The 27,803-nt window shown below is 44.4% G+C and overlaps 1 protein-coding gene across 1 annotated transcript; it reads left to right on the forward strand.

The window, feature by feature from the left end:
• Positions 1–1,419: 1,419 nt before the first annotated feature.
• Positions 1,420–27,803, forward strand: LOC145799691 (uncharacterized). Its single transcript, XM_082889310.1, has 6 exons — positions 1,420–1,522; positions 5,921–6,036; positions 6,608–6,675; positions 7,259–7,689; positions 8,081–8,169; positions 27,411–27,803. Exons 1-6 carry the CDS (start codon positions 1,420–1,422, stop codon positions 27,801–27,803), a joined length of 1,200 nt encoding a protein of 399 aa, XP_082745436.1.

Raw genomic sequence — 27,803 nt, forward strand, 5'->3', positions numbered from 1 at the left:
ACTAAGCAAATTAGTTTCCATCCTCCGGGACAATCAGAATTTACTTTTCAGGGACATGGAGTGACTTCTCCACCCTATGCGATCTCTGTAATGAAGGCCTGTAAATTAATTCATAAAGGGTATCAGGGATATTTGTACAGTGTCTTAGAGGGGCAAGCAATGGATGGGAGTAGTAATATGATTCCAGTCGTCTGCGAATTTTCGGATGTTTTTCCGGAGGAATTACCGGGGGAGTTAGTAGACCGTGAAATCGAGTTTACAATTGAAGTAGTACCGGGAACTCAACCCATTTCTGAAACTCCATACAGGATGTCACCAGTAGAAATGAAGGAATTAAAGATTCAGTTACAAGATTTGCTTGACAAAGGGTTCATTCGCCCGAGTGTTTCCCCTTGGGGTGCACCAGTTTTGTTTTTGAAAAAGAAAGATGGAACACTCCGATTATGTGTAGATTTTAGGGAGCTCAATAAAGTGAAAATCAAAAATAAGTATCCCTTGCCCAGGATTGATGATTTGTTTGATCAGCTACAAGGGGCACAAGTCTTTTCGAAAATTGATTTACGGTCTAGATACCACTAATTGAAGGTCAAAGCTGATGACGTTGAGAAGACAGCCTTCCGAACCTGGTACAGAAATTATGAATTTTTCGTTATGCCCTTTGGAGTTACCAATGCACCGGCAGCATTTATAGACTTAATGGACCGTGTCTTTAAGCCATATCTGGATGAATTTGTGGTGGTATTCATCGACAATATTCCTATATATTCAAGGAATGCAAAAGCTCACGAGAATCATTTTCGCTTAATCCTTCAAACATTGCGGGACAAGAAATTGTATGCAAAACTGAAGAAATGTGAATTCTGGCTACATGAGGTGACATTCTTGGGTCACGTGATAATGAAGGAAGGTGTATCTGTGGATCCGCACAAGATTGAGGCAATTATAAATTGGCCGACTCCTACCAATGTAACTGAAGTGCGTAGTTTCTTGGGGTTAGCAGGGTACGACCGGAGGTTTGTGAAAGATTTTTCTAAAATCGCAGTGCCACTTACCCAATTGACTCAGAAGGGGATTTTGTTTGAGTGCTCAGAACAGCGGGATTCTGCCTTCTAGGAGTTAAAAACAAAGTTGACAACAGCACCGGTTCTAGCACTTCCATTTGGTACTGAAGGATTTGTAATCTACAGTGACGCTTCTTATAAAGGACTTGGCTGTGTACTTATGCAAACTGGGAGAGTCATCGCTTATGCTTCCCGACAACTCAAACCCCATGAAAAGAATTATCCTACACATGATCTTGAGCTAGCAGCAGTGGTTTTTACTTTGACGATATGGCGACACTAGCTGTATGGTACTACCTGTGAAGTTTACACTGATCATAAGAGCCTCAAGTACCTTTTTACCCAAAAAGAGTTGAATATGCGACAGCGACGATGGTTGGAAGTTATTAAGGATTATGATTTGGAGATCCATTATCACCCCGGTAAAGCCAATACAGTTGCAGATGCACTAAGCGGGAAAGGTATGGGAAATTTGGCAAATTTGCTCACGGAATGAAAAGAGTTATTTGTTGAATTAGAGAAAATGAATGTAGACCTTGTGATGCATGGACGAGAGGTCATAGTAGCAGCAGTGATGGCCCAACCGACATTAATTGAAGAAATCAAACTACGTCGGATGAAAGATGAAATTTTGAAGAAGATATGTGATGAGTTAGAGACAAAATCGAGACCGGGATTCAATTTGATAAATTCAGTACTCAAATTTCAAGGCAGATTGTGTGTTCCCAACGTGTCAGCTGCTAAATGAAAATTGATGGAAGAAGCACATGCCTGAAGACTTTCACTGCATCCTGGGAGTACTAAAATGTATCGAGATTTGAAGCAAAATTTTTGGTGGCCAAGTATGAAAAAAGGGATCACGGATTTCGTCGGCAGAGCATCACAGACCAGCAAGGTTATTGCAACCCCTTCCAATCCCGGAGTGGAAATGGGAACATCTGACTATGGATTTTGTGATACGATTACCACGGACTCCTCGGGGTATGAACATTAGATGGGTCATTGTAGACCGGTTAACTAAGTCTGCCCATTTTCTACCTGTGAAAACTCAGTACAATGCGGATAAACTTGTTGTAATCTATGTGAATGAAATTGTGAGACTCCATGGTGTTCCAGTTTTGATAGTATCAGATAGGGATCCGAAGTTTGTATCTAGATTCTGGCAGAGTCTACAGGGAGCAATGGGTACAGAATAAAAGTTTAGCACAGCTTTCCACCCTCAGACAGACGGACAATCTGAGAGAACGATACAGACATTAAAGGATATGCTCCGAATGTGTGTTTTGGATTTTCAAGAAAATTGGTAAACTCATCTACCGTTGGTGGAGTTCACATTTAATAATAGTTACCATTCGAGTATTGGGATGGCACCCTATGAGGCTCTGTATGAAAGACCATGTCGTTCTCCCGTGTGTTGGGCCGAAGTTGGAGATAGGCCACTGTTAGGGCCTGAAATCATCCAACTGACAACTGAAAAGATTAAGACTATTCGGGAAAGACTGAAAACCGCCCAAAGTAGACAAAAGAGTTATGCGGATAATCGACGAAGAGATTTGAAATTTGAAGCATGTAATCATGTTTTTATAAAGGTTACTCCGATAAAGGGACATCCCAGATTTAGGAAAAAGGGTAAATTAACACCCCGATATATTGGTCCATTCCAAGTTCTGGAGAAGGTGGGTTCGGTGGCTTACCGAGTCGCCCTTCCACCAAGTATGAGTCAAGTACATAATGTATTCCATGTATCTATGCTTCGACGGTATCTTCCAGATCCATCTTATGTCATTGATTACCACCAAATTGTTCTGGATGCTAAGTTAACTTATGAAGTAAAACCAATTCGAATTCTGTTTCGGCAAGTAAAACAACTACGGAACCGAGGGATTCCGATGGTGAAAATCGAATGGCAGGAACACTACAGAACCGAAGCTACTTGGGAAAAAGAAGAGGAAATACAATACCAGTATCCACATCTGTTTCTATCCTAAGGTAAAACAAGTTTGAGGGACCAAACTTATTTAAGGGGGGGAGAGTGTAATAACCCGACCCTCGTACATGTTTTCTGGTATGCTTTCAGTCCCTTACTCTGTGCATTTATATGCTTACTGTGAAATTTCATGAGAAATTAAGTTCAAGTGAGGGAATCTTATGATTAGAGATTCATATCTGTCTAATAAGAGAAATATCTATTATAATTGTGATGTTTTGATCTGAAATTGGAAGCCTTAGAAGTTTAATAATCTGAAATTGACTTTATAATTGAGTTCAGCATAATTTTTAGATCATAATATGAGTTTCATTAAAAATCTGATTCGGAATGATTAAGCTGATTAAATTTTTGTTTTATTCAACATTTAGATATATATCTATCTTTACACATTTGATTTGGGGAGTTCTTAACTCAAATATCTCCTGAGAGAGAGAGTTAGAAAAGAAGAGAGTTTGAGAGAAAGAAGAGAAGTTGTACAAGGAAGAGGATTGGGAAAATTGAGAGGGTTTGTAAAGATTTGAGCCAAGGGCACGTTCAGGAAGGAACTGTCGCTCTGCCACAGCACTATGAGTAATAGTACTGCAGTAGTACGCTTTCCTTATCATTAATAATTACTATTAACGCTTTGTTAATCGCAAGTCAACTGTGTTACCCTATATGAACTATTGAAAAAATCTATGTACATCTGTATGACTCTAAGACTAGCCTGCTCTGTTGATATCTGGGCCTGAGGCCAATCTGTAAAATCTATTAGGCCTGAGGCCAATCTGTAAAATCTATTGGGCTTGAGGCCGATCTGTAAAATTTGTTGGTCCTGAGGCCGATCTGTAAAATATGTTGGGCCTGAGGCCATTCTGCATGATACTAGGCTTGAAGCCTCTCCGTATAAACATTGGGCCCAGGGCCACTCTGAAAATGTTTACAGAATAAGATTTATTATATGACCTCTACACTTGTACACATTATAATTCAAGTTTATTATTGAACTGTTAAGTACTATTATTCACTGAGCCTTGCTCACTCTATGTTATGTCTGTCTCTGTAGGTAAGCAACCTGGAGGTCAGTCCTAACCCATCATGTCTGTTCTCTTTTGTCAACTTCAATGCGTCCAAGCACTTAGATGAAGCTCATTCGTTTTTGTGGAGTTCTTGCTAAGCTTTTGGCTTTGTGCTCTAAATTTTCTGTCTAATGTTATGAAATGTGTATAACCCTCTTTTACCAATGCTTTTGTTACACGCCCAATAGAGGGGCCGGGTCTGTATATATGTATGCACATAACTGTTTCTCATATGTATGTTCACTGTATGTTTGCCTATCTGATGCAATGTTTGTGATCTTGGCATAGTAGTGATAGCTCAATGGATACTGTTTATGTTGATAATTGCTTCCCTTCAGGCCCCATATGTTATGCAAACCGAATTCTATGTCCATTTCTGAATTGGTCATGCCCAAACTTTTAGGGGCGAGTTTGGGGTGTGACATTAATGTGGGGAAGATGATGGTTCAGTTACTTTAGGTTGTGCAGAAGAATAATCAAGACCAGCAGGAAGATCCATTTGCAAAGAGAAACAAAGACTTTAGTTCTTTGGAAGGTTAGAAATTCTCTATAGATAGAGGACCCACTGTAGCTGACACTTGGTTCCAGAAATGTGAGATGGTGTTTGGTCATATGCAGCTCACCGATGTCCAAAAACAAAAGTTGGCTACACATCAGCTTGAGGGAGAAGCCTTATTTTGGTGGAACTCGTGTAAGGAGGGTGTAGATTTGACGGCTATGACTTGGACAGATTTCAAGACCCGTTTTGACCAAAAGTTTGTTCCTACTACTATTCGGTTTTAGTTGAGTGTTGAATTTTCGAAGCTAACACAAAGAAAAGAATAGTGATCGAGTATGTCACCAAGTTTAACGAGTTATCTCGTTATGCCCCTCACTTGGTTGACACGCAGGAAAAGAAGAATGAAAAGTTTATAAAGGTTTTTAATCATTACCTTTTTAAGTCCCTTATTCCTTTTGATGTTAAACCGTTTGACAGAGTTCTTGACTTGGCACTAAAGTATGAAGAAAAGAAAAAAATAGTTCAAGGAAGGGAAGGTCAGGGTCGGAGAGACTTCTTGAGGGAGTCATTTCCAACAGCGTGATGGGAACAACTATCAACCTTATGATCAAAGACATAGGGGTCAGCAGTTTCAGAGGCCACAACAACAGGGTAGTTAGGGAAATTTTAGACCTCTGGGTAATTTCAGGCCTCAGGGCAATTTTCTACCCCAAGGGCACTGTTATCAGAGACCGGGTGGCCCGTGTCCACAGGGTTATCAGGGACAACGGCAACAGGTGCCACAGATGGGTTATTGTCCTGTCATACCTCAGTTGGAGGGACCTCCACCTATTAGAGTAGTAGCACCTCAACCGATCAATAAGAAGTGTTTTGGGTGTCAGTAGTTGAGACATGTAGTCAAGGATTGCCCTCAAAAATAGCAGGCGTGACAAGGTCAGGCAACTCTAGCCAGGGCATTTACAGTGACGCCAAGACATGACAAAGTGTAAGGTACCTTTAATCTTTTTCAAGAACCCATTAGAGTACTTTTTGATACCGGCGTCTCTCATTCTTTAATATCTAGGCAGATTGTAGAAAGAGAACACCTTGTAACTACCTCCTTGTCTAGACCTATTCGTGTTGAGACCCCTTTAAGAGAGGCAGATACTCTTTATAAGATGTGTAAAGATTTTGAGATTGACTTTGTGGGCAGAGTCTTGGATGCGAACTTAATTGTGTTTAGGGTTTGAGGGGTTTGTAATTATTTTGGGTATGGATTGGCTGCAAAAACACTTTGTGACTCTAGATTATTCTGGAAGGACTGTGAATATAGATATTCTCGGTAAGCCAGGGTTTACCCACACTTATAGCGATAGAGGAGAGTCAGTGATTACAAGTTTTCTGTACTCAGTAGAAATCCCCAAGCACGATATTAGTAAGGTAGATATGGTATGTGAGTTTGAGGATGTATTTCGGGAAATACCTGGACTTCCATCTTGACGGACAGTAGAATTTTGCATAAGCCAAGAACTATACCAATTTCTAAGGCGGCAAACACAATGGCGCCTAAAGAGCTTGTGGAGATGAAGAAGCAGATGGAAGAGATGCTTTAGAAAGGGTTCATACGTTCAAGTCACTCCCCATAGGGAGCACCCGCGATCTTTGTCTCCAAGACAGATGGTACTCTTCGCATGTGCATATATTACAGAGAACTGAACAAAGTGACTATCAAGAACAACTATCCGTTACCTAGAATTGATGACTTGTTTGATCAGTTGAAGAGGGCAATCGTGTTCTCTCAGTTTGAACTCAGAACAAGTTACCATTAGATGGGTGTGTCAAAGGAAAGTATATCGCTTACTTTTTTTGAACCCGGTATGGGTTATACAAATTTCCTGTAATGCCATTTGGTTTGACCAATGCTCCTACCTATTTCATAGACTTTATGAATAGAATTTTTCAACCGTATCTAGATCAGTTTATGATTATCTTCATAGATGATATCCTGGTGTATTCTAAGAATGAGGAAGAGCACAAAGAACACTTGAAAGTCGTGTTACAAACTCTGGGGGAGCAGCAGTTTTTTCAGTAAGTGTCATTTTGGGAGAAAGAATTTTGTTTTGGGGATATGTTGAGTCCAATCAGGGCATAACGGTATATCTTGAGAAAGTTTTTTCGGTCAAAGAATGGAAGCAGCCCACGAACCCTTCAGAGGTGAGGAGTTTTTTAGGACTAGCCAATTATTACAGGAGATTTATGGAGAAGTTTTCTATTATTACAGCACCCATTACCAAGTTAACCTGTAAGAATGTGAAGTTCTTATGGACAGATGATTGTGAGAGAGCTTTCCAGGAGTTAAAACAACGTTTGACTATAGCTTCGATGTTAACTATACCAGTACAAAGGGAAAAGTTAGTAATGTTTATTGATGCAAGTGGAACTAGTTTGGGGATGTGTGTGGATGTAGCATCAGAAGGTTGTATATTATGCCTCATTATAGTTAAAACCTCATGAGAGACGATACCCTACTCATGACTTAGAGCTGGCAGCAGTTGCTTTTTCATTGAAAGTGTGGTGACACTACTTGTTTGGGGAACGCTTTGAGTTATACACAGATCAAAAGAGCCTCAAATATCTTTTTTCTCAAAAAGAGTTGAACATGAGGCAACAGATGTGGGTTGATTAGCAATTATGATTTCGAGATCCTTTACCACCTGGGGAAAGAAAATGTGGTTGCAGAAGCACTTAGTCGACAACATAGGATTATAGGTTCTTTGATGATTCAGGAATGGAAGTACTTGGAGTTAGTTTCCATGCATGATGTTCAATCAATAAAGAGTGTCGAGAGGGCATACATTGGTAGTTTGACCATGCAGCCGACGTTACATGGTAAAGTTCGTCAGATGCAGTATTCAGATGGATTCCACATCAGCAAGCTCGATAACCTTGCAGTGGATTTGATCGATGATTGTCCTACTGATTGGTCTGTGGACTCAGAGGGGAGATTGCGATTCAGGGACAGGCTGTGTGTACCTAACATTATTGAATTGAGGAAAAGGATTATGGATGATGCCCATAGGTTTCGATATAACATTCACCCTGGTGGGACTAAGATGTATCATGACCTGAAGAGGACATTTTGGTGGGAAGGTATGAAAAAGAACATAGAAGAGTATGTTTCGCGATGTTATGTGTCTCAACAAGTTCAGGTAGAACACCAACGACCGTTTGGACTTTTGCAGCCTCTCGAGATCCCTACTTGGAAATGGGGGTACATCTCTATAGACTTCGTGAATGGATTGTCGCGGTCTAAGCGAGACAATGAATCTATTTGGGTGATAGTGGATCGACTCACTAAGTCTGCTAATTATATTCTTATCAATGTTCACCAAACTATGGATAAACTAGCTAGGCTGTATATTCGGAGAGGTGGTGCGACTTCATGGCGCGCCAGTTTCTATAGTTTCGGATCATGATTCCTTGTTTGTGGCAGAGTTTTGGGAGAGTTTTTATCATGCTTTGGGCGCTAGATTAGACTTGAGAATGGCTTACCATCCTCAAATGGATGGGCAAACTGAGCAGGTTAATCAGATCTTGGAGGATATGTTGAGAGCTTGTGTCCATAATCTTGGTGGTAGTTGGGAAGAACACTTGCCATTGGTGGAGTTTACTTATAATAATAGCTATCACTCAAGTATTGGGATAGCACCTTTTGAGGCTTTGTATAGGTGGCCATGTCGATCACCTACTTGTTGGATGGAGGTAGGAGATACGCCATTGTTAGGGCTAGAGTTGGTGAGAGAGACCACGGAAAAGGTGAACATTATTCGAAAACGTATTAACATTGTACTGTAACAACGCCCGCGTGGGGCCTCATGCTACAGTTCAGACTCGATTTGTGTCACGGTTCTAAATCTGAACCAAAGAGTCCAAATCTGGCAAATCGTTTTGAGAAACAGATTTTTGAAAAAGTAGTGCCAAACATGGACTGCTTTGCCAGATACAGAGTCGCCACCTAAATATTTTTTAAAATGGGGAAATTTAGGAAACCCTGACTCGGTGCCGAAGGCCACATGTCCGTCATCACCGGAGTTGTCTCGGCTCGGGAGCTTGGGTACGCTCGGGGAAGGTCAGCTATGAGCACCCCCTTTCGCCCGGTCTGAAGACCGGCCTCTACTAACCGTGATATCCAATTTTGAAAACGCTATGTGTTCTTAAACCAATTATTAGCCTAGAATTACTATGTTATGCGCACAGCAAACAAGTATAGACTAGATTGCCTAATTTGGAAAGAGACATTGCATATCCGTTCGTTTTGAAAATGCTTTGGAATTTGCTACTCGCGAGTAGGCTAAAACACGGATTTCAATGAGTTCTTCCAACTCAAACAATCCAACCTTCACCCACAGGCATTCAAAGCAGTTTAACACATAAGCATCTAGCCGCATGGCAAGCATACTGTCATGTTAACATTCACACACATGCGATATGCTAAAGCGGAAATACTTACATCGTACTCCGTGCCAAAACAAAGAACTTGTTAGCAAACATGCATGATCCAAGTCCATGTTAAGTGCCTAATGCATCGCATACAAAGTGTTGTTAGAATAGGCTCGGCTATCCTAAACATGTCATGTGAAAATGCACAATTATCACGTATTCAGTTTGGGAATTGAAGTATTGATGCAATTAGCGTGATGTACCGAGCCTAATGTATGCAATACAAATGCATGGATGCACGCATGCATAGCGTAAGGTATGCTAATTTTGAAAAATGCCCTAATCTACCACCATAAGCAGGTAAACAAAAGGGAAGAAAGAAATGCGGATTGGAAAACATGCACACCACCCACACACACTTATTACAGATTTTCCCTCACTCGGAGGGACCAAATAAATATTACAAATTAATTAACTACGCAAGCTAATTAAATATTACAAATTAATTAATTAATTAACAAATTAACTAAATTAATTAAAACATGAAAACGCCTCGGGAAGCGCGCCACCATGCATGGGCTGCCTCTGTTTTCCTTCCTTTCCTCCTCTGGAGGCTGTCAAAGCCTCAGGACTGATCCGTTAGACAGAGAGGATCACCACCGGCTGATTGAGATTGCCACCGGCAGTGTGGTATGGCCATCGGCACAAAATTGAATCTGTCGGCAGAAAAAAGGTTGCCGGTCGGCACATTACACTACCGGTCGGCAGAGTATTCCTGCAGAACCTGCAACTCACAGCAACAGAGGGCAAGGCAAAGCATGGCAGCACAATTCAAAGCATGTATGCACCAACCATGTCTCTTATCATTGTAATGACTCAAAGGGACATTTGCCTCGGTTTTCGGACCACCAATCACGTATTTCCATGCATGATGGCCCAAAGAACCAAGTATGCAACTTTGATTTCAAATGCATGCAAACCAATCAAACAAATTAGGCCCAATTCCTATCACTAATTCAAGGAACAAGGCATGCATGCAAGATGCAATGCAACCTAGGCATACAAGCTAAGAATGCAACATGGCATGGCAAGGCACTTATGCAAGCATACAAGCATACATATGGCAATGCAAATGGATGGCAAGATGGGCTTATACATGAATTAGGCAGCTCTAATAAGGCCTAAAACAGTGGCCATTAATGCCTAAAATGGATGCTAAGCGCACATGCACACACACACATGTTAAGATCCAACACTTAGGCACAAAGCAAGCAACATTCAAGCACACTTGAAAGAGGCAATCATGAACAATTGGCATGCAACGCGAGCTCTAAAATCATGTTATAAAATGATGCCAAATCACATTAAACAAGACAAGCAAGTGCATGCAAGCATGGTCCAAGTACTTGAAGCAAGTCATGAAGCTTTGAAGCATGTTTATCACAACAAACATGGCATGCATTAAACTACTAAAACAGATTTTTAGCATGTCAAAACAAGGCCAAAGGACTCCTTAGATGGCATCTAAGTGGCTCAAATACAAAGGCATACATAGACACCAAAACATGGAGCATTGCTACACAAGCTTCCAAAGCATTAAAGAGGCATGCAAGGCAATCAAACAAGCATGGAAATGGGACTAAAATAACATATAAAGTGACTCCAAATCACCAAATCGATGCAAAGATGTCATGCTACACATGCATATGCTCAAGGGTAACAAGCCCAAATACAAAGGAGCTATATCAAGCATGCCAAAATCAACCCAAGCACTTATGGACAGACCTAAAACATGGCAAAATAAGCATATAATCTTCACAAGACTAAGCCTAAAACATGCTCCCACAAAGGCTAACAACCTAAGGCACATTAAGGCATAAACATGGCATTACAAGGCAACTATGCTAAGCATGCATGGAGTTCCAAAACCAACTTCAAATCATGTTATATTATGGATATATAAGCATGAAAAACAAACCAAACATGCTCAACACACACTCAAGCATAGGCTTCCTTAAGAGGCCAAAATATGTCCTTTTCAAGGACAACAAGGAGAGGGGGTGGCCCTCTCCTTCTTGGGACTTCAAAGCATCATCTTCACCACTGAAATCCCTCAAGATTTCAGTGGTGAAGAGATCTCAACACCAAAATCCTGGAGCTAACACAAAATGGCTCAAAATGAGGCCTTTTGAGGCCTAAGGGTGGTCAACAACCCTCAAACAACAAAACACTCTTAATAAACAATAAAGAGGGCCTAAAAACAGAACTTTTTATGTTATACAATAATCACAAAAACAGCTCTAAGGTAGGTATAAAATCAATGCAAAAATGGGGAAAAAAGGACTAGAATCTCATCCTTGAAGACCCCTTCACAAATGGTGCTCCAATGGCTTCCTTGAGCTTGAATCCAACACCAAAACTTCAAAACAAACTCTTTAGAACCTCAACTCCAAAAGGAAGGTGAAACACTGGGTGTTTGTGTGCAATAGTAAGACACAAAGCACCTAGTGAACAAAAGAGAGGGAAAGAGAGATAGAGTGTATATCTAACTCTAACCCTAGAACTCAAACCCTAACAGTGGCTGTTTTTGCTCTCAAAAAATCCTAAGTCTCTAACCAAGCCTCTCTTTTTTTCCTTAGAGAGAGCTTCTCTCTATATTGTCTTGTAAAGCTTACAAGACAAGCTTTGCAAGAGGGGGATCCCTCCATACACGTGTATGGAGGGATGCAAAAGCAAGACAGCTGTCTAAAAATATCTGCAAAAGCAGATGAACAGCAATCGGCCGGCCCAAAATGCCATCTTGGCCAAAAAGAGTGCCGGTCGGCACAAAAAAGTGCTGACCGGCAACAAATAGTGCCGGCCGGCAAACTACATTGCCGGTGGCAGCAAACACCAGCCGGTGGCCTCTAGCCACTGCCGGCGGTGGGTAGGGATGGTCTACAAGCCCTACCCTGCCTCTCAAAGGCAAGATGCAAGTGTTTGGTGCAAAACCAGACACTAAACGGTTGAGTTCGGGGATCCTGAGGCAAGGCGCGAGAGCCGAGACCTCCGGGAACTCCAAACAAACACAAACATGGATAATCACCGAGTGTTCAAACTGTGACGTACAAGTCTTGAGGACGGTCAAAAATGGGGTGTCTACAGTTACCCCTCTTTGACAGAACTCGAAAGTCATAACAATGACGGGAGTGAATGTCAAAGCCCAGAGACGACCCATTTTTGACAAGGCCGAAGACTCAGACAAACATACAAGACAAATAAGATATGCGCCCGAAGGCAGGGGCAAAATGCAAGACAATGCACGGAGCCGAGCATAACTTATGATCATGCAAAGAAAGCTGTAATGAAGCAAACATGCGACAGTTTTAAGCTAGCAAACCAAACTACACTACAATGCTGAAAGGATGTAAGAGAATTATGGAATTCTCAATACGTCTCACTCGGAGGATACAATACCTGTGCGGCTCGTCTGGTTGCACCAGCTTCAAATGAACCGTACATACAATATCGTGCCTGCAAAGAAAACAAACTTAACAGGTACAATATGGTTAGCAACATGCATGACAATGCAAATGTGGATGCAAAACGAAATGCAATATATACAAAACAATGTATAAACCATGCAAATAAACATGCAATGTAATTGAAACAATGCAAGCTACATGCAAAGCAATTGAATCGTGATCCAATCACGAGCGGTTCGAAACCACACCTATGTCAAATAGATTGATGGAGGTAACAAGTCTGTCTACCATAGAACGGTCAACTGAACTATGAGTATTGTAGACAGACGCAAGAACAAGTATTGGGTGGAATTGACATAAGTGGGGAAACGACCCGCTGGAGAAAGGATTACGATCCTAATGCCGGATGCAAAAATTACACTACAATGTAATGGATGGATGAATATGCTAGGAAGATGGCAATGGATATGGCACGCAGGCCAAACCAAATCTTGCCTAGGAAAGGTATGTACACATACAGGCCATGTGTAACACAGAAAAGGTGCCGCAACCCTCAACCAACATATCAACGTGGAATCGGCGCGATACACATACAGAACTGTGTTTTAACATGAAAAGTAAGGGCATATACCGGACCAAGCTCAACCTGGAAAGGCGCAAGCCACAGGCGGAAGGTGATGCAATGAATGCATGCAAGCTACAATGCAATATCTACAAATATGCAATGGAATGGATATTTACAACTATGCATGACAATGCAGTATGATGCGACCTACTGGGGAAAATGCAATGGATGCAGGCTACAATGGAAATGCATGACAATGCACTATGATGCAATGACTATGATTGCAACTTTCCCTATCTTACCAACAGGGTGATATACTAGGTTGGTTCAGTATCCAGAACTGAGGCGTAGACATGCCGCCTCAACCTATGGGGCTTCCATACAGATTTCAAGCCGAGGGTAAAGCCCTGGGTATTTAAACCAGACTTTAGTCTCGGAACTCCCGAACCTTTGCGTTCTAGGCATCAGCCGTTCGAACTCTAGTTTCCACCGTCCCAGTTGGTCTTCTAGGAACTCATCGCAAACATAGGCAGGTGGCTTTACCAGACCACCGAAAGTCGTTCGGGCACGACAAACACCAAAGGAATTGCACCTTTAGAGGATTTAAGGTCTCCTAGACCGGAATGCAAAATGTATGCATGACAATGCATGTTTTTGTTTGTTTGTTTTTTTTGAAATGCAAATGATGTATGAAATGCATGTTGCATGGAATGCGCGACAACACGCGGCTTAAGATATGTACAAAGCAATAGTGTGTACACCAATGCATTGAAGGTCTTGCACCTTCCAAGGATTTAAGGTCTCCTAGACCGTACGTGTTTAAGGTCTCGCCAGACCATGCGTGTTTAAGGTCTCGCCAGACCACGGGGGTATTTACAAGACGCGTGACAATGCGCTGAAGGTTTCGCACCTCCAAAGGATTTAAGGTCTCCTAGACCGTGCGTGTTTAAGGTCTCGCCAGACCGCTAAATACCTGTTCGGTTCGTCTGGTCGCTCCAGCCTCAAATGAACCGTACATACAATATCGTGCCTGTAAAGAAAACAAACTTAACAGGTACAATATTGTTAGCAATATGCAAGACAATGCAAGAATGAGGCACGCATGCCGTATGGAATGTAAGTTGATGCAAATGGACTTATATGCCAAATAAAAAAAACGTGCACATCAATGCACCGGAGGTTTCGCACCTCCCAAGGATTTAAGGTCTCCTAGACCGTACGTGTTTAAGGTCTCGCCAGACTGTGCGTGTTTAAGGTCTCGCCAGACCGTGCGTGTTTAAGGTCTCGCCAGACCGTGGTATTGCACGATGGTATGATGCGCAAAATAGCGCTATGCGTTAGGCAACGCGAGTGCACAGGACAGTGCGATGGAATGCATGCAAAATGCAATGAGATGCGCAAAATAGCATGAAATGGATACATGCAAGATGTAAGTGAGGTGCACAAAACAGTGCGATGCACAAAACAGCGCGACAATTTTGAAATGCACAAAACAGTGCGAAGCGCAGAACAGCGCGAACAATTTCGAAGTGCACAAAACAGTGCGATGCGCAGAACAGCGCGAGGTTTGAAATGCACAAAACAGTGCGATGGTTTGAAATGCACAAAACAGTGCGATGCGCAAAACAGCGCGAACAATTTTGAAATGCACAAGACAGTGCGATGCGCAGAACAGCGCGAGGTTTGAAATGCACAAAACAGTGCGATGGTTTGAAATGCACAAAACAGTGCGATGCTAAGTGCGACACGCATGCCACACGGAGTGTAAGTGGGCTTAAATGCGCAACAACGCACGTATTCCGGAATGCATGGCGATGCATGGAATGGAAATGCAATGATGATGCATGAGAAATGTGCACGACAATGCAAAGGGGTGCGTGTTGCAACGCATGTAACACATGCATAACAACGCAAATGTGTGGCGCGCGACAGCGCGTTACAATGCACAGAAGTAGTGTGATGAACTCGTGCAACACATATGGGGCAACTATTGACTTTAAAAGGATACAAAAAGGATACACCTTGCACGAATTCGAGTGCCACACACTGAAGGCACAGTTTGCGGTCAGAACGGAGGCGGGTTGAGCGTCGGAGATGCACTTTCTTGCACTTTCTTGAGCTATGAAGACCAAAAACAACTCAAATGGCCTAAACAAGGCTGTGGGAACCCCACCGGCCGAAAGATGAGGCCACCGGCTGGCCATCGGCACAAAAACAATTCCATCGGCACAAAAAAGTGCCGGCCAGCATAAAACATTGCCGACCGGCAAACAGTTGCTGGTGCGGGGCAGTTTTGACTTTTCACCTTGGGTGTTATAAAATAGGGTTTCAAACCCTATTTTCTCATTCCTTGGCCGCCGAAAACTCTCACACTCTCTCTCTAGAGCATTTTTCCTTCCCCGTTTCTCCATTTCCTCGCGTTCTACGCCCGTTTTGTCGTCGGATTCGCGTTTCTCTTCACGTTTCGGACGTTTTCGACCGATCACATTCTCGTTTCGGTGCCTCGTTTGGCGTTCTCACCTTTTCGGGGTTTGTTCCCTTCACTTTCCTCTTCATTTCCATGCCTTTTCACATTCCGGCTTTTCCGGCCATTTCCGACCCTCTCGGGAGTTGACTTTTTGGATGACTCTTCGCATTCCTGTCCAATTTTCCTTTTTCCGGCCATTTTCACACCATTCTCTACAGGGCGGACGACACTCCACGTGGCGGGACTCCCCCGGACCACGAGATGGATCCCGGGGTCGAGCTCTTACCACTGAGCGAGCGCCCGTTCGACCCGGCGACCTACCGGCCGGCGATCCATGTTCTGCCCCCCGACGGCCTGCGTCAGTTCCGGAGCTTCGAGAGGCATGTGGCGCCTGAGCTACTACTGCGTGAGCCTACCTCCCACCTTTCGTTCGGCACTTCCGAGGTAACTCTCTTCTTTCTGCTTTACTTTCCGCAATGTAGGATACAAAACTGCCATAGTTAGTTGTATTCTTTAACTGCTGAAATCTGATACACCATAGACCGTAATTGACTGTAAACATACATACAACTGATATCTGTTTGAGACTGACACATGCACACACACTGCACTAGCCCTGAATCACCCAAACACACGGCGCACACTGTATTTCACTGCATACACACTGGTACCCAGTATTTGTCTGAATCTGTTAGATTTGCACACATGCTATATCTGCTTTGAAACACCCAAACACGCTGACACAACAAACGTATTTCACTGTAAGCACACCGGCACCCGGTATTTGTCTGAATCTGACAAACTTGCATACATACCATATCTGTCCTTTCAAAACTGCATTTTGAATGTTGTCTTGCAATTGTTATTTTCTGTTTGCAGGAGGGTTCCCATACCATTCGCGGGTATGGGAATACTGGTGCACGGTAGTGGTATGATGAGCTCCCTGATGCGGTCCGACGCATCGTGGACCGGGCGGGCATCGGCACCTTCTGCCGAGGGCTCTCTAGGTTGTCCACATGCAGACCTCTTCTTGCTGCTTTGGCGGAGAGGTGGTGGGACACCACCGATTCTTTCCACTTTTCTGCTGCAGGGGACATGACGATGACCCCTTATGACTTCTCGATGTTCACAGGCATCGGGGTAGGGGGTGATCCGATCCCCTTCGACACCGACATGGATGAGTGGACCGCCGCTCAGGTCCATCTACTGGGGGAGGCCCCACCACTAGCTCGTCCAGGTTTCGTCCGATACTCCTGGTTCGAGGTCCAGTTTCGGGTCCAGCCCGCATTGGAGGAGGAGGCGCAGATGACCCCGGAGGACGAGGAGAGGTATGCTCGCGGCTTCCTCATGTTCCTGTTCGGGACTACCATCTTCGCCGACCGAGCGAACACCGTGCCTCTCTGTCTTCTCAGCGCACTGGTGGACGTCCGGGACATTTTGCACTATGACTGGGGTGGGGCTGCTCTGGCCACCCTTTATGGATATATGAGCTCGGCTTCGCGCAGCAGCGGCCAGCTGTTTGGAGGTTACTAGCGGGCTTGGGAGGTATATTTCTTCTCCGCTTTTCATTTCTGTCCGATATTCTCTGTACTCTGTACACTACACACACTGTAGTCTGCTCTATGCTTGCTGTATACTGTACACACGGCACACACATACATTCTGCTTTACACTGACTGTACACTGCTCACACTGTACACTGTAAACAATACACTGCACAACACACGGCTCTGCTATTTCTGCTTTATTCTGTATATTCTGCTTTATCTGATGGTCATACTGACATCTGTTTTGCAGCTGTGGGTTTACGCCTACTTCCCTAGGCTTGCACCCGTACCAGTCGCGGAGCCTCCTTCGGCTGTCCCATTCTTGAGTCGCTTCGACGGGAGATGCACCCGGCGACCACGGGAGACATTCGGCTTCTTCCGCCGATATTTTGACACCATCACCCCGGCCGAGGTATGTTTTATTTTCAGTTTATTTAGCTTCGCTTTCCCACTGCAAATTTCAATAACAGTAGATAACAAACTGTCTGTCATTTTCAGATCACTTGGCGGCCATGGGCTTCCTTGCCGTCGGCGATGCGGGGTCGGTTCCCTGGTGCTGAGGAGACCTCGCGTTTTCGGATTCTGCTTGAGGGCCCGGTCTGTCGGGCTTGGTACCTGGGGGAGCGTTTTCTACGCCAAACCCGCGGGTTACCTGAGCAGATAGTCCCGGCTCACCCTCCTGCAGAGATGAGGGAGACCGAGGGGCTGACCACTGAGCAGCTGGATGATTACTCCATCGGCTGGGAGGAGGCCGGCTTCCGAGGCACCGGCGACTATCAGGAGTACGTGCGGACATACCTGATGCGCCCCTTAAGCGGTCGTCGAGTAGAGGGGGCCAGGCCTGTAGCATCGGCGGCTGGGGCCGGAGCGGGAGCAGGGGCTGGATCTTCGAGGAGGGCCCGAGTCCGTGGTAGGGGCAGAGTGCAGGGAGGACGAGGAGTTGGCTGGCCTGCCCTGCCCGCTGTACTGACTTTCCAGGGGCAGGGTCGGTCGACCTATCAGATCCCCTTCGCCCCTCCACCGGCTGGTCACGAGTTCATCGATGTCCCCGACTTACCGCCGGTATGTTCTACTGCATTTTGTACAGTCATTCATCTCAATTTACTTGAAATTCCACAGAATATTGATGCGTCTGATACTTTTGCAGGCTTCTTCGGGGTACACCCGTCAGTCGTTGGCGATGAATGCCTCGATGATGGGGATGCTCCAGCGGACTTTTGACCTCCTAGCCGTCTACAGCATACCGGTATGTCCTTCTGACGCTGGCCTCAAACCCTTCATACACTGCTTTGCATAATCTGACGCACGGCACAACATCTGATACACTGATCTCACAGCATCTGATACACTGCATACACTGCATTCTGCACCATACTCTGTACTGATAAACTGCTCACGGCATTCTCATACTGCACTCATACTCTGCATTCTGCACTGTTAAACTGCTCATGGCATTCATACACTGTTAAACTACCTACAGTATACTGATGCATTTCACTTTTGTGTACCTTTTTCAGCCTCCTTTCCAGATTCCCATGGCATGAGGTGCTCTAGCTAGACCTTCTGTCTCTGCCCGGGGGAGAGATGAGGAGGGCCGGATATTTCCCCGTACCAGGGGAGGGCGTACTCATGTCGGGAGTAGCTCGCGAGCTCCAGTCCCGGACGATGATGATGAGGAGTCAGAGGCGGAGGCAGAGGCGGAGTCTGAGTCATCGGAGGAGGAGACCGGAGATGGTTCTAGCTCGGGCTCTGACGACGACGCTGATGATGCTCCTGGACCCTCGTCCAGGAAGAGGACCAGGACGGACTGACAGCCCTTGGAGTGCTCGACAGAGATGCGGATTTTGTTATCTTTCTTCTTTCTTGTACTTTTCTTTTTGTTGGTAGATAGATTACCTTGTACTGCCGCAGGCAGATTTTTGTTTCTAAAACTTGTACATTTGAAAAGATAGTTAAATGAAACGGACTTTTTATCTGAAAAAGTGTTACATTTACACATTTCATGCATTACATCGCATCTCATCATGTTACACCTCAATGTAAGTGGAACTGATTGGTTGTCTGAAAATTGAACACTTGCACTGCAATAATCAGATGACTTAAACAGCCAACAGCAGAATAACCCAAGCAATCCACTGCCTGATTCTGGACACACAGCCCTTGCTCTACTGGGGATTAATCTGCATACAGCCCATAACCCAGCATTCGATTCATTCTGCACACGGCGATTCTCAAACAAACAGCCCAATTCGACAGGACGGACCTCAAAGATGGAACCGGTTGGAGTCGAAACACGTTCAAATGTAGAGAATGGCACAGCATTCTGAGCATAAATGATTTTTGAAATCGAATGAGGGTTTTTCAAACCGGGATATCGAGCCTACAACTGAACACAGCGGGGAGGACTCAAATATAAAGGTACACGACCTAAACACAACGAGACACGCTCGAAAAAGACCTAAAACAAAGGTGGAGATAAACAAAACCAAAGACACGACATACAAACGCGCTGACGAAGACGGGGGACCTCAGATCACGAGGAGCCAGTCTCTCTAGGCAGTGTTTCCCACCCTTTCTGATTTGTGATTCTCACATGACTCGACTCTCAAGCTCGGATTTTCTCTCAAAACCCTTTTCCTCACTTTTCTCTCAACTTACACCTCTCTATTCTTCATTCTCTCATTTTTCATCCCTCCCCGGGGTGATTGATGGATAAATAGAACAGTGTGGGTTCAAGCCCAATGCCGTTAGCTCATGGCTATTTCTTTCGGCGGGTAGAGCGCCCTTCTGGCAAGTACGTCGATGACGGGGGAAAGACAGAACGCCTGGCTCAACTGTGCCCCTAGTTCATCATTTTAACCGTTTTTTGTTTTTGCTTTCTACTAAAACAGTTTTGATCAAAATGAGAGTTGGATTAACATACTTGTTCGATTTTTGACTTGAAAACCGTGCAAGTCAGGCAGCAAGCACTGAAAATTTTCCCTTTTGGGTCCAAGACAATGGTCCGATTTTGGAAGATGGAATAGTTTTCGAGAGGATAGTCAACCTCAGTAAAAATTTTCAAAAACTATTTTTTTCAAACAGCTGATGCTTAACAAGCATAGAACTTACTCTTCGAGATGCGCAACCTCGGATCGGAGGCAATGGAAAATTGCCCCTGGTTTGAAGGGGGGTGGGAGGCAACGGAAAGTTGCCCCTAGTTTGAATGGCGGCTCACGGCGGCTCGTGGCAACGGAAAGTTGCCCCTTGTTTGGGATGGTGCCGCAGCAATCTGTAAACAGTCTTCATTGGTGATGGTCGAGCTCTTGGACACAGCGATGACGAAGACGGTCACAACACATATATGGACACAATCACCTTGAAGGGTGTTGGCCACTGGACTTTGGGGATGAGATCGAAACCATTGCATGGACTGAGACGCTATGAAAGCGTTGGGGGCTGGACTTCATGATGAAGTTGCCTACGTATCCCAAACATGGGATTCAAGCCTTACGTAGTTCCGGCTAAGGTACACTCGGGTATTTTAACCTTCACTTTGTTTGGCTCTCATTTTTGCCAAGGTGCCCAATGCGGGTTTTCGACCTTGCGAGCTTCTTTTCATTTTCTATTTCTTTTCCATTCTTTTTTCAATTTTCTTTTTTTTTCTCTTTTTCTTCTCTTTTTTTTTTGTCTTTTTTGTATTTTTCTCTTGCTCTAACTTTTGCCTGGGCCGCCCTTCCAGGTTTTCGACCCAGCGAGCCTCTCAAAGGGTAAAAAGTGTAGCAAGTCCATGCCAAATGTTTTTTTTTTTTTTGGAATTGAAGCCTCTCTGTGTCCAGGAGAACGGCTGTTGCACTGATTTGCAGAAGAATCCATCATGGTTGCTCCACGAGCTTCTTCCGGCGAGATCCACTCCTTCTGATTTGGCTTTTGGTGCCTCTTGCTCGAGGGCTACTTCAAAACTGGCCACACGGGCCTTTCATGGCGTTTGTCCGTTGAACTTTCTGAACGTTCTGAACGGGTTCAAACTCGGAAAACAAATAGGTTGAATCTTGAGGCTGAGAGCGATCCTAGGCTGCGCAATCTCAAGAGCGATTCCACACAGGTCTTCACAGGGCCACGTAAAACATTTGTTTTTGAAAATTTTTAAGAAAGCGACAAATCGCTCGCGCCGAAGATAGTGTGGAACCAATCTGGATCAGGCCAGGATCCTTCTCAGTACTCACGCCGACAAGCATGGTTTTATTCATTAAAAGGCTTAGCACGCCTCTCTTTCTCTTAAAATGATCAAAATTTTGCAAAACCCGAGGAATTCCTTCCTCTTCGTTTTCATCACCGCAGTGTTCAAAAAAAAGTTTGTTTTTGGAAAACTTAGGTTAATGCAATGAGTTTGGCGCGCAGGAGAGCAGGCGAGATGTACTGTCAGCCCAATCAAATTCTCTGGTACTTATGCTGAAAGCAAGCACGAGGTTGAGATAGCAACAGCTGTTTCACTCGGATTTGTTGGTGCAACTGGCCCCTTGGCAGAAACAGACTCAAAACAAAAACAGATAATAACAAAATGGCGTTCGGGACAACAACCCCAGAATCACCTGGTATTATATACAACGGGGACTGACTCGATACAACCAGACAGACCCTTAAGCAAAAAAAGACTGACTCAAGACAAAGAGACAGACTCAAAACAAAAGACTGACTCGACATCCAAGCCAGGATTTACAAAACTTGGTTTCACCGACGCTCGAAAATGCATGCCAGACGCTTCAAAAATACACCAAATGTTGCCCGCAGGCGATTCACTTTACATACTCGCAGTATCTGAGCCCTCGAAATCCAACAACTGAGTGGTGACGGGCTTGCCTGAGGTGGGTGGTAGGATAACCTTGTTATCAATCAAATCCTGCACTTCATGACGAAGGCGGGAACATCCATCGGTACTGTGACCGGACTGTTGATGGTACGCGCAGTACAAGGTAGCATCATAGGTGGCGGGGAGATTCTTCGGGAGTGGCCGGGGCTCCAAAGGCTTAAGGTGCCCATTCTTCGCCAGTATTAGCAATGCCCTAGACAAAGGCATGTGGAGGTCGTGAAAAACCCTGCGCCCTCGGGGCAGATACTTTGCAGTTTGAGGATTCTTGCCAGATGCGCTGGCGAAAGGATCAGCTGGCGCTGCCTTGGCTTTTTGAACCTTTCCCGGTGCAGGGTTGGGAACTACAGGAATTGTCTGGGCATGACGGGGCCCATCCTGGTTTTCTGCCTGGCTTGAACTGCCTTTGATTGGAGCGGGGAAAATGTCATCTACAGCTTTGGTCAGTATTGCAGATGTTTGTTGCTTGCTCATTCCTCTGACTTTCAGAGCCTCGACTGCCCACAGCAGTTGTTCAATAGGATCGGCGTCTACCTTCGCCTTGTCTTTTCCCCTAGCCTCAGCCTGATCAAGGGTCGGGGTTGATGCTGGCATGTCGTGGCTATAGCCGAAAGCCACCTCTGGCTGGCTGAGCTCTATCACAATCCGCCCCAGTAGTGGGGGCTCTTGTGGTACGAAATTCCCAGCATACGGCGCCGCTGGCGGTGAAGCCGATATTCCATAGGCGAGGTCTGCCACAGACCTTTGGAGGTCACCTATCATTCCCATCAACTCAAAGGTGGTGGGCTCACGAGCCTGGTATAACTGGGGAGCCCAGACTGGGTGCACAACGGGCAACCTGGGCGGGTGTGACATACTGATGTTGGCCTCACTCTGCGGAGCGGTCCCCTGCTCCAATGCAGCCGTCATAACCACAATTTCTTCTGAACTTTGTGTCGCCATAAATCTTGCCTCAGCAAGGGGAGACACTGACTGTTCTGTATCAACTCTGCAACTCTCTGAACTGAAAGAAAAACAGACAGCATTTCAGCCCAAACTAATCAAACACGGGTGTAGCCAAACAACTGTACCCTACTGCTGATCACTGTTCCCAGATTTCTGTTCCCAAAATACTGAATCTGATACCCGCGGATAACTGATTCCCGATAACTGATTCTCAACAATACTGATTCTGGCGCCTTCGGGCCCGATACTCAAATTCACAAACTGGTATATGCGTTCCTGTAGAGATACACTCTAAAAGCACATAGCAAGTAAAAGAGAGCTCAATCACCCCTATGTTGGGGTAGGGTTTCCCTGTCCTATTTTGTCAGGAGCTAGGGTTTCACTACGCACACAGCGGTTCTCAAACAACCTAATATCGGGTAAGCAGCCTGTCCTAATTTGGAATGGTCACTAGGGATCCGAATATGCACTAGGTCGAATGGTCAAAAAGGGTACCCCGGTAAACCGGGGTTTGTGTTCCCATGCTGTCAGAGCCCATAGCCGGTCAGCCTTATGGACATGCCTTGACAAGACAAGCCTCCGGCAAACCGTTCAGGAATGGCAGATGGCAAACACTGTGTTCCTAGGCGCACCAATGCACATGCAACGCAAAGAAACACATAAATGAGATCAAAACAGGATATCACGAGTTCGAGTCAAACTCTCTAAAAATCCCCAGCAGAGTCGCCAGAAACTGTAACAGCGCCCGCGTGGGGCCTCATGCTACATTTCGGACTCGATTTGTGTCACGGTTCTAAATTTGAACCAAAGAGTCCAAATCTGGCAAATCATTTTGAGAAACAGATTTTTGAAAAAGTAGTGCCAAACATGGACTGCTTTGCCAGATACAGAGTCGCCACCTAAATATTTTTTAAAATGGGGAAATTTAGGAAACCCTGACTCGGTGCCGAAAGCCACATGTCCGTCATCACCGGAGTTGTCTCGGCTCGGGAGCTTGGGTACGATCGGGGAAGGTCAGCTATGAGCACCCCCTTTCGCCCGGTCCGAAGACCGGCCTCTACTAACCGTGATATCCAATTTTGAAAACGCTATGTGTTCTTAAACCAAGTATTAGTCTAGAATTACTATGTTATGCGCGCAACAAACAAGTATAGACTAGATTGCCTAATTTGGAAAGAGACATTGCATATCCGTTCGTTTTGAAAATGCTTTGGAATTTGCTACTCGCGAGTAGGCTAAAACACGGATTTCAATGAGTTCTTCCAACTCAAACAATCCAACCTTCACCCACAAGCATTCAAAGCAGTTTAACACATAAGCATCTAGCCGCATGGCAAGCATACTGTCATGTTAACATTCACACACATGCGATATGCTAAAGCGGAAATACTTACATCGTACTCCGTGCCAAAACAAAGAACTTGTTAGCAAACATGCATGATCCAAGTCCATGTTAAGTGCCTAATGCATCGCATACAAAGTGTTGTTAGAATAGGCTCGGCTATCCTAAACATGTCATGTGAAAATGCACAATTATCACGTATTCAGTTTGGGAATTGAAGTATTGATGCAATTAGCGTGATGTACCGAGCCTAATGTATGCAATACAAATGCATGGATGCACGCATGCATAGCATAAGGTATGCTAATTTTGAAAAATGCCCTAATCTACCACCATAAGCAGGTAAATAAAAGGGAAAAAAGAAATGGGGATTGGAAAACATGCACACCACCCACACACACTTATTACAGATTTGCCCTCACTCGGAGGGACCAAATAAATATTACAAATTAATTAACTACGCAAGTTAATTAAATATTACAAATTAATTAATTAATTAACAAATTAACTAAATTAATTAAAACAGGAAAATGCCTCGGGAAGCGCGCCACCATGCATGGGCTGCCTCTGTTTTCCTTCCTTTCCTCCTCTGGAGGCTGTCAAAGCCTCAGGACTGATCCGTTAGACAGAGAGGATCACCACCGGCTGATTGAGATTGCCACCGGCAGTGTGGTATGGCCATCGGCACAAAATTGAATCTGTCGGCAGAAAAAAGGTTGCCGGTCGGCACATTACACTGCCGGTCGGCAGAGTATTCCTGCAGAACCTGCAACTCACAGCAACAGAGGGCAAGGCAAAGCATGGCAGCACAATTCAAAGCATGTATGCACCAACCATGTCTCTTATCATTGTAATGACTCAAAGGGACATTTGCCTCGGTTTTCGGACCACCAATCACGCATTTCCATGCATGATGGCCCAAAGAACCAAGTATGCAACTTTGATTTCAAATGCATGCAAACCAATCAAACAAATTAGGCCCAATTCCTATCACTAATTCAAGGAACAAAGCATGCATGCAAGATGCAATGCAACCTAGGCATACAAGCTAAGAATGCAACATGGCATGGCAAGGCACTTATGCAAGCATACAAGCATACATATGGCAATGGAAATGGATGGCAAGATGGGCTTATACATGAATTAGGCAGCTCTAATAAGGCCTAAAACAGTGGCCATTAATGCCTAAAATGGATGCTAAGCGCACATGCACACACACACATGTTAAGATCCAACACTTAGGCACAAAGCAAGCAACATTCAAGCACACTTGAAAGAGGCAATCATGAACAATTGGCATGCAACGCGAGCTCTAAAATCATGTTATAAAATGATGCCAAATCACATTAAACAAGACAAGCAAGTGCATGCAAGCATGGTCCAAGTACTTGAAGCAAGTCATGAAGCTTTGAAGCATGTTTATCACAACAAACATGGCATGCATTAAACTACTAAAACAGATTTTTAGCATGTCAAAACAAGGCCAAAGGACCCCTTAGATGGCATCTAAGTGGCTCAAATACAAAGGCATACATAGACACCAAAACATGGAGCATTGCTACACAAGCTTCCAAAGCATTAAAGAGGCATGCAAGGCAATCAAACAAGCATGGAAATGGGACTGAAATAACATATAAAGTGACTCCAAATCACCAAATCGATGCAAAGATGTCATGCTACACATGCATATGCTCAAGGCTAACAAGCCCAAATACAAAGGAGCTATATCAAGCATGCCAAAATCAACCCAAGCACTTATGGACAGACCTAAAACATGGCAAAATAAGCATATAATCTTCACAAGACTAAGCCTAAAACATGCTCCCACAAAGGCTAACAACCTAAGGCACATTAAGGCATAAACATGGCATTACAAGGCAACTATGCTAAGCATGCATGGAGTTCCAAAACCAACTTCAAATCATGTTATATTATGGATATATAAGCATGAAAAACAAACCAAACATGCTCAACACACACTCAAGCATAGGCTTCCTTAAGAGGCCAAAATATGTCCTTTTCAAGGACAACAAGGAGAGGGGGTGGCCCTCTCCTTCTTGGGACTTCAAAGCATCATCTTCACCACTGAAATCCCTCAAGATTTCAGTGGTGAAGAGATCTCAACACCAAAATCCCGGAGCTAACACAAAATGGCTCAAAATGAGGCCTTTTGAGGCCTAAGGGTGGTCAACAACCCTCAAACAACAAAACACTCTTAATAAACAATAAAGAGGGCCTAAAAACAGAACTTTTTTATGTTATACAATAATCACAAAAACAGCTCTAAGGTAGGTATAAAATCAATGCAAAAATGGGGAAAAAAAGGACTAGAATCTCACCCTTGAAGACCCCTTCACAAATGGTGCTCCAATGGCTTCCTTGAGCTTGAATCCAACACCAAAACTTCAAAACAAACTCTTTAGAACTTCAACTCCAAGAGGAAGGTGAAACACGAGGTGTTTGTGTGCAATAGTAAGACACAAAGCACCTAGTGAACAAAAGAGAGGGAAAGAGAGATAGAGTGTATATCTAACTCTAACCCTAGAACTCAAACCCTAACAATGGCTGTTTTTGCTCTCAAAAAATCCTAAGTCTCTAACCAAGCCTCTCTTTTTTGCCTTAGAGAGAGCTTCTCTCTATATTGTCTTGTAAAGCTTACAAGACAAGCTTTGCAAGAGGGGGATCCCTCCATACACGTGTATGGAGGGATGCAAAAGCAAGACAGCTGTCTAAAAATATCTGCAAAAGCAGATGAACAGCAATCGGCCGGCCCAAAATGCCATCTTGGCCAAAAAGAGTGCCGGTCGGCACAAAAAAGTGCTGACCGGCAACAAATAGTGCCGGCCGGCAAACTACATTGCCGGTGGCAGCAAACACCAGCCGGTGGCCTCTAGCCACTGCCGGCGGTGGGTAGGGACGGTCTACAAGCCCTACCCTGCCTCTCAAAGGCAAGATGCAAGTGTTTGGTGCAAAACCAGACACTAAACGGTTGAGTTCGGGGATCCTGAGGCAAGGCGCGCGAGCCGAGACCTCCGGGAACTCCAAACAAACACAAACATGGATAATCACCGAGTGTTCAAACGGTGACGTCCAAGTCTTGAGGACGATCAAAAATGGGGTGTCTACATGTACAGAGTTGTCAGAAAAGTTACACTGATAGAAAATGTAAGCGGGTTGAGTTAAATGTTAGAGATTATGTTCTTGAAGGTCTCGCCAATGAAGGGTATCATGCGGTTCAGAAAGAAAGGAAAGTTGGCACCTAGAATTGTGGAACCATACGAGATCACTGAAAGGATTGATAATGTGGCTTACAAATTAGCCCTACAACCTTCTTTAGCTATGATTCACAATGTGTTTCATGTATCTTTATTGCGGAAGTGTGTGCAAGACCCTTCCCAAGTAGTATCGCCAGAAGTGTTCGAGATTAGTCACAATCTAATGTATGTGGTGCGACCGGTTACTATTCTAAATCAGGATATAAAGCAGTTGCGGTGCAAGAAAGTGAACTTGGTGAAAGTGCAATGGAGTGAGGATAAGAATGATATCACTTGGGAATTGGAAGAGAAAATTCGACGTATGTTCCCGGAGCTTTTTGCTTAG

This window comes from Camellia sinensis, chromosome 9, assembly GCF_055761805.1.
Source record: "Camellia sinensis isolate YWXY chromosome 9, ASM5576180v1, whole genome shotgun sequence".
NCBI classification, from domain to species: Eukaryota; Viridiplantae; Streptophyta; class Magnoliopsida; order Ericales; family Theaceae; genus Camellia; species Camellia sinensis.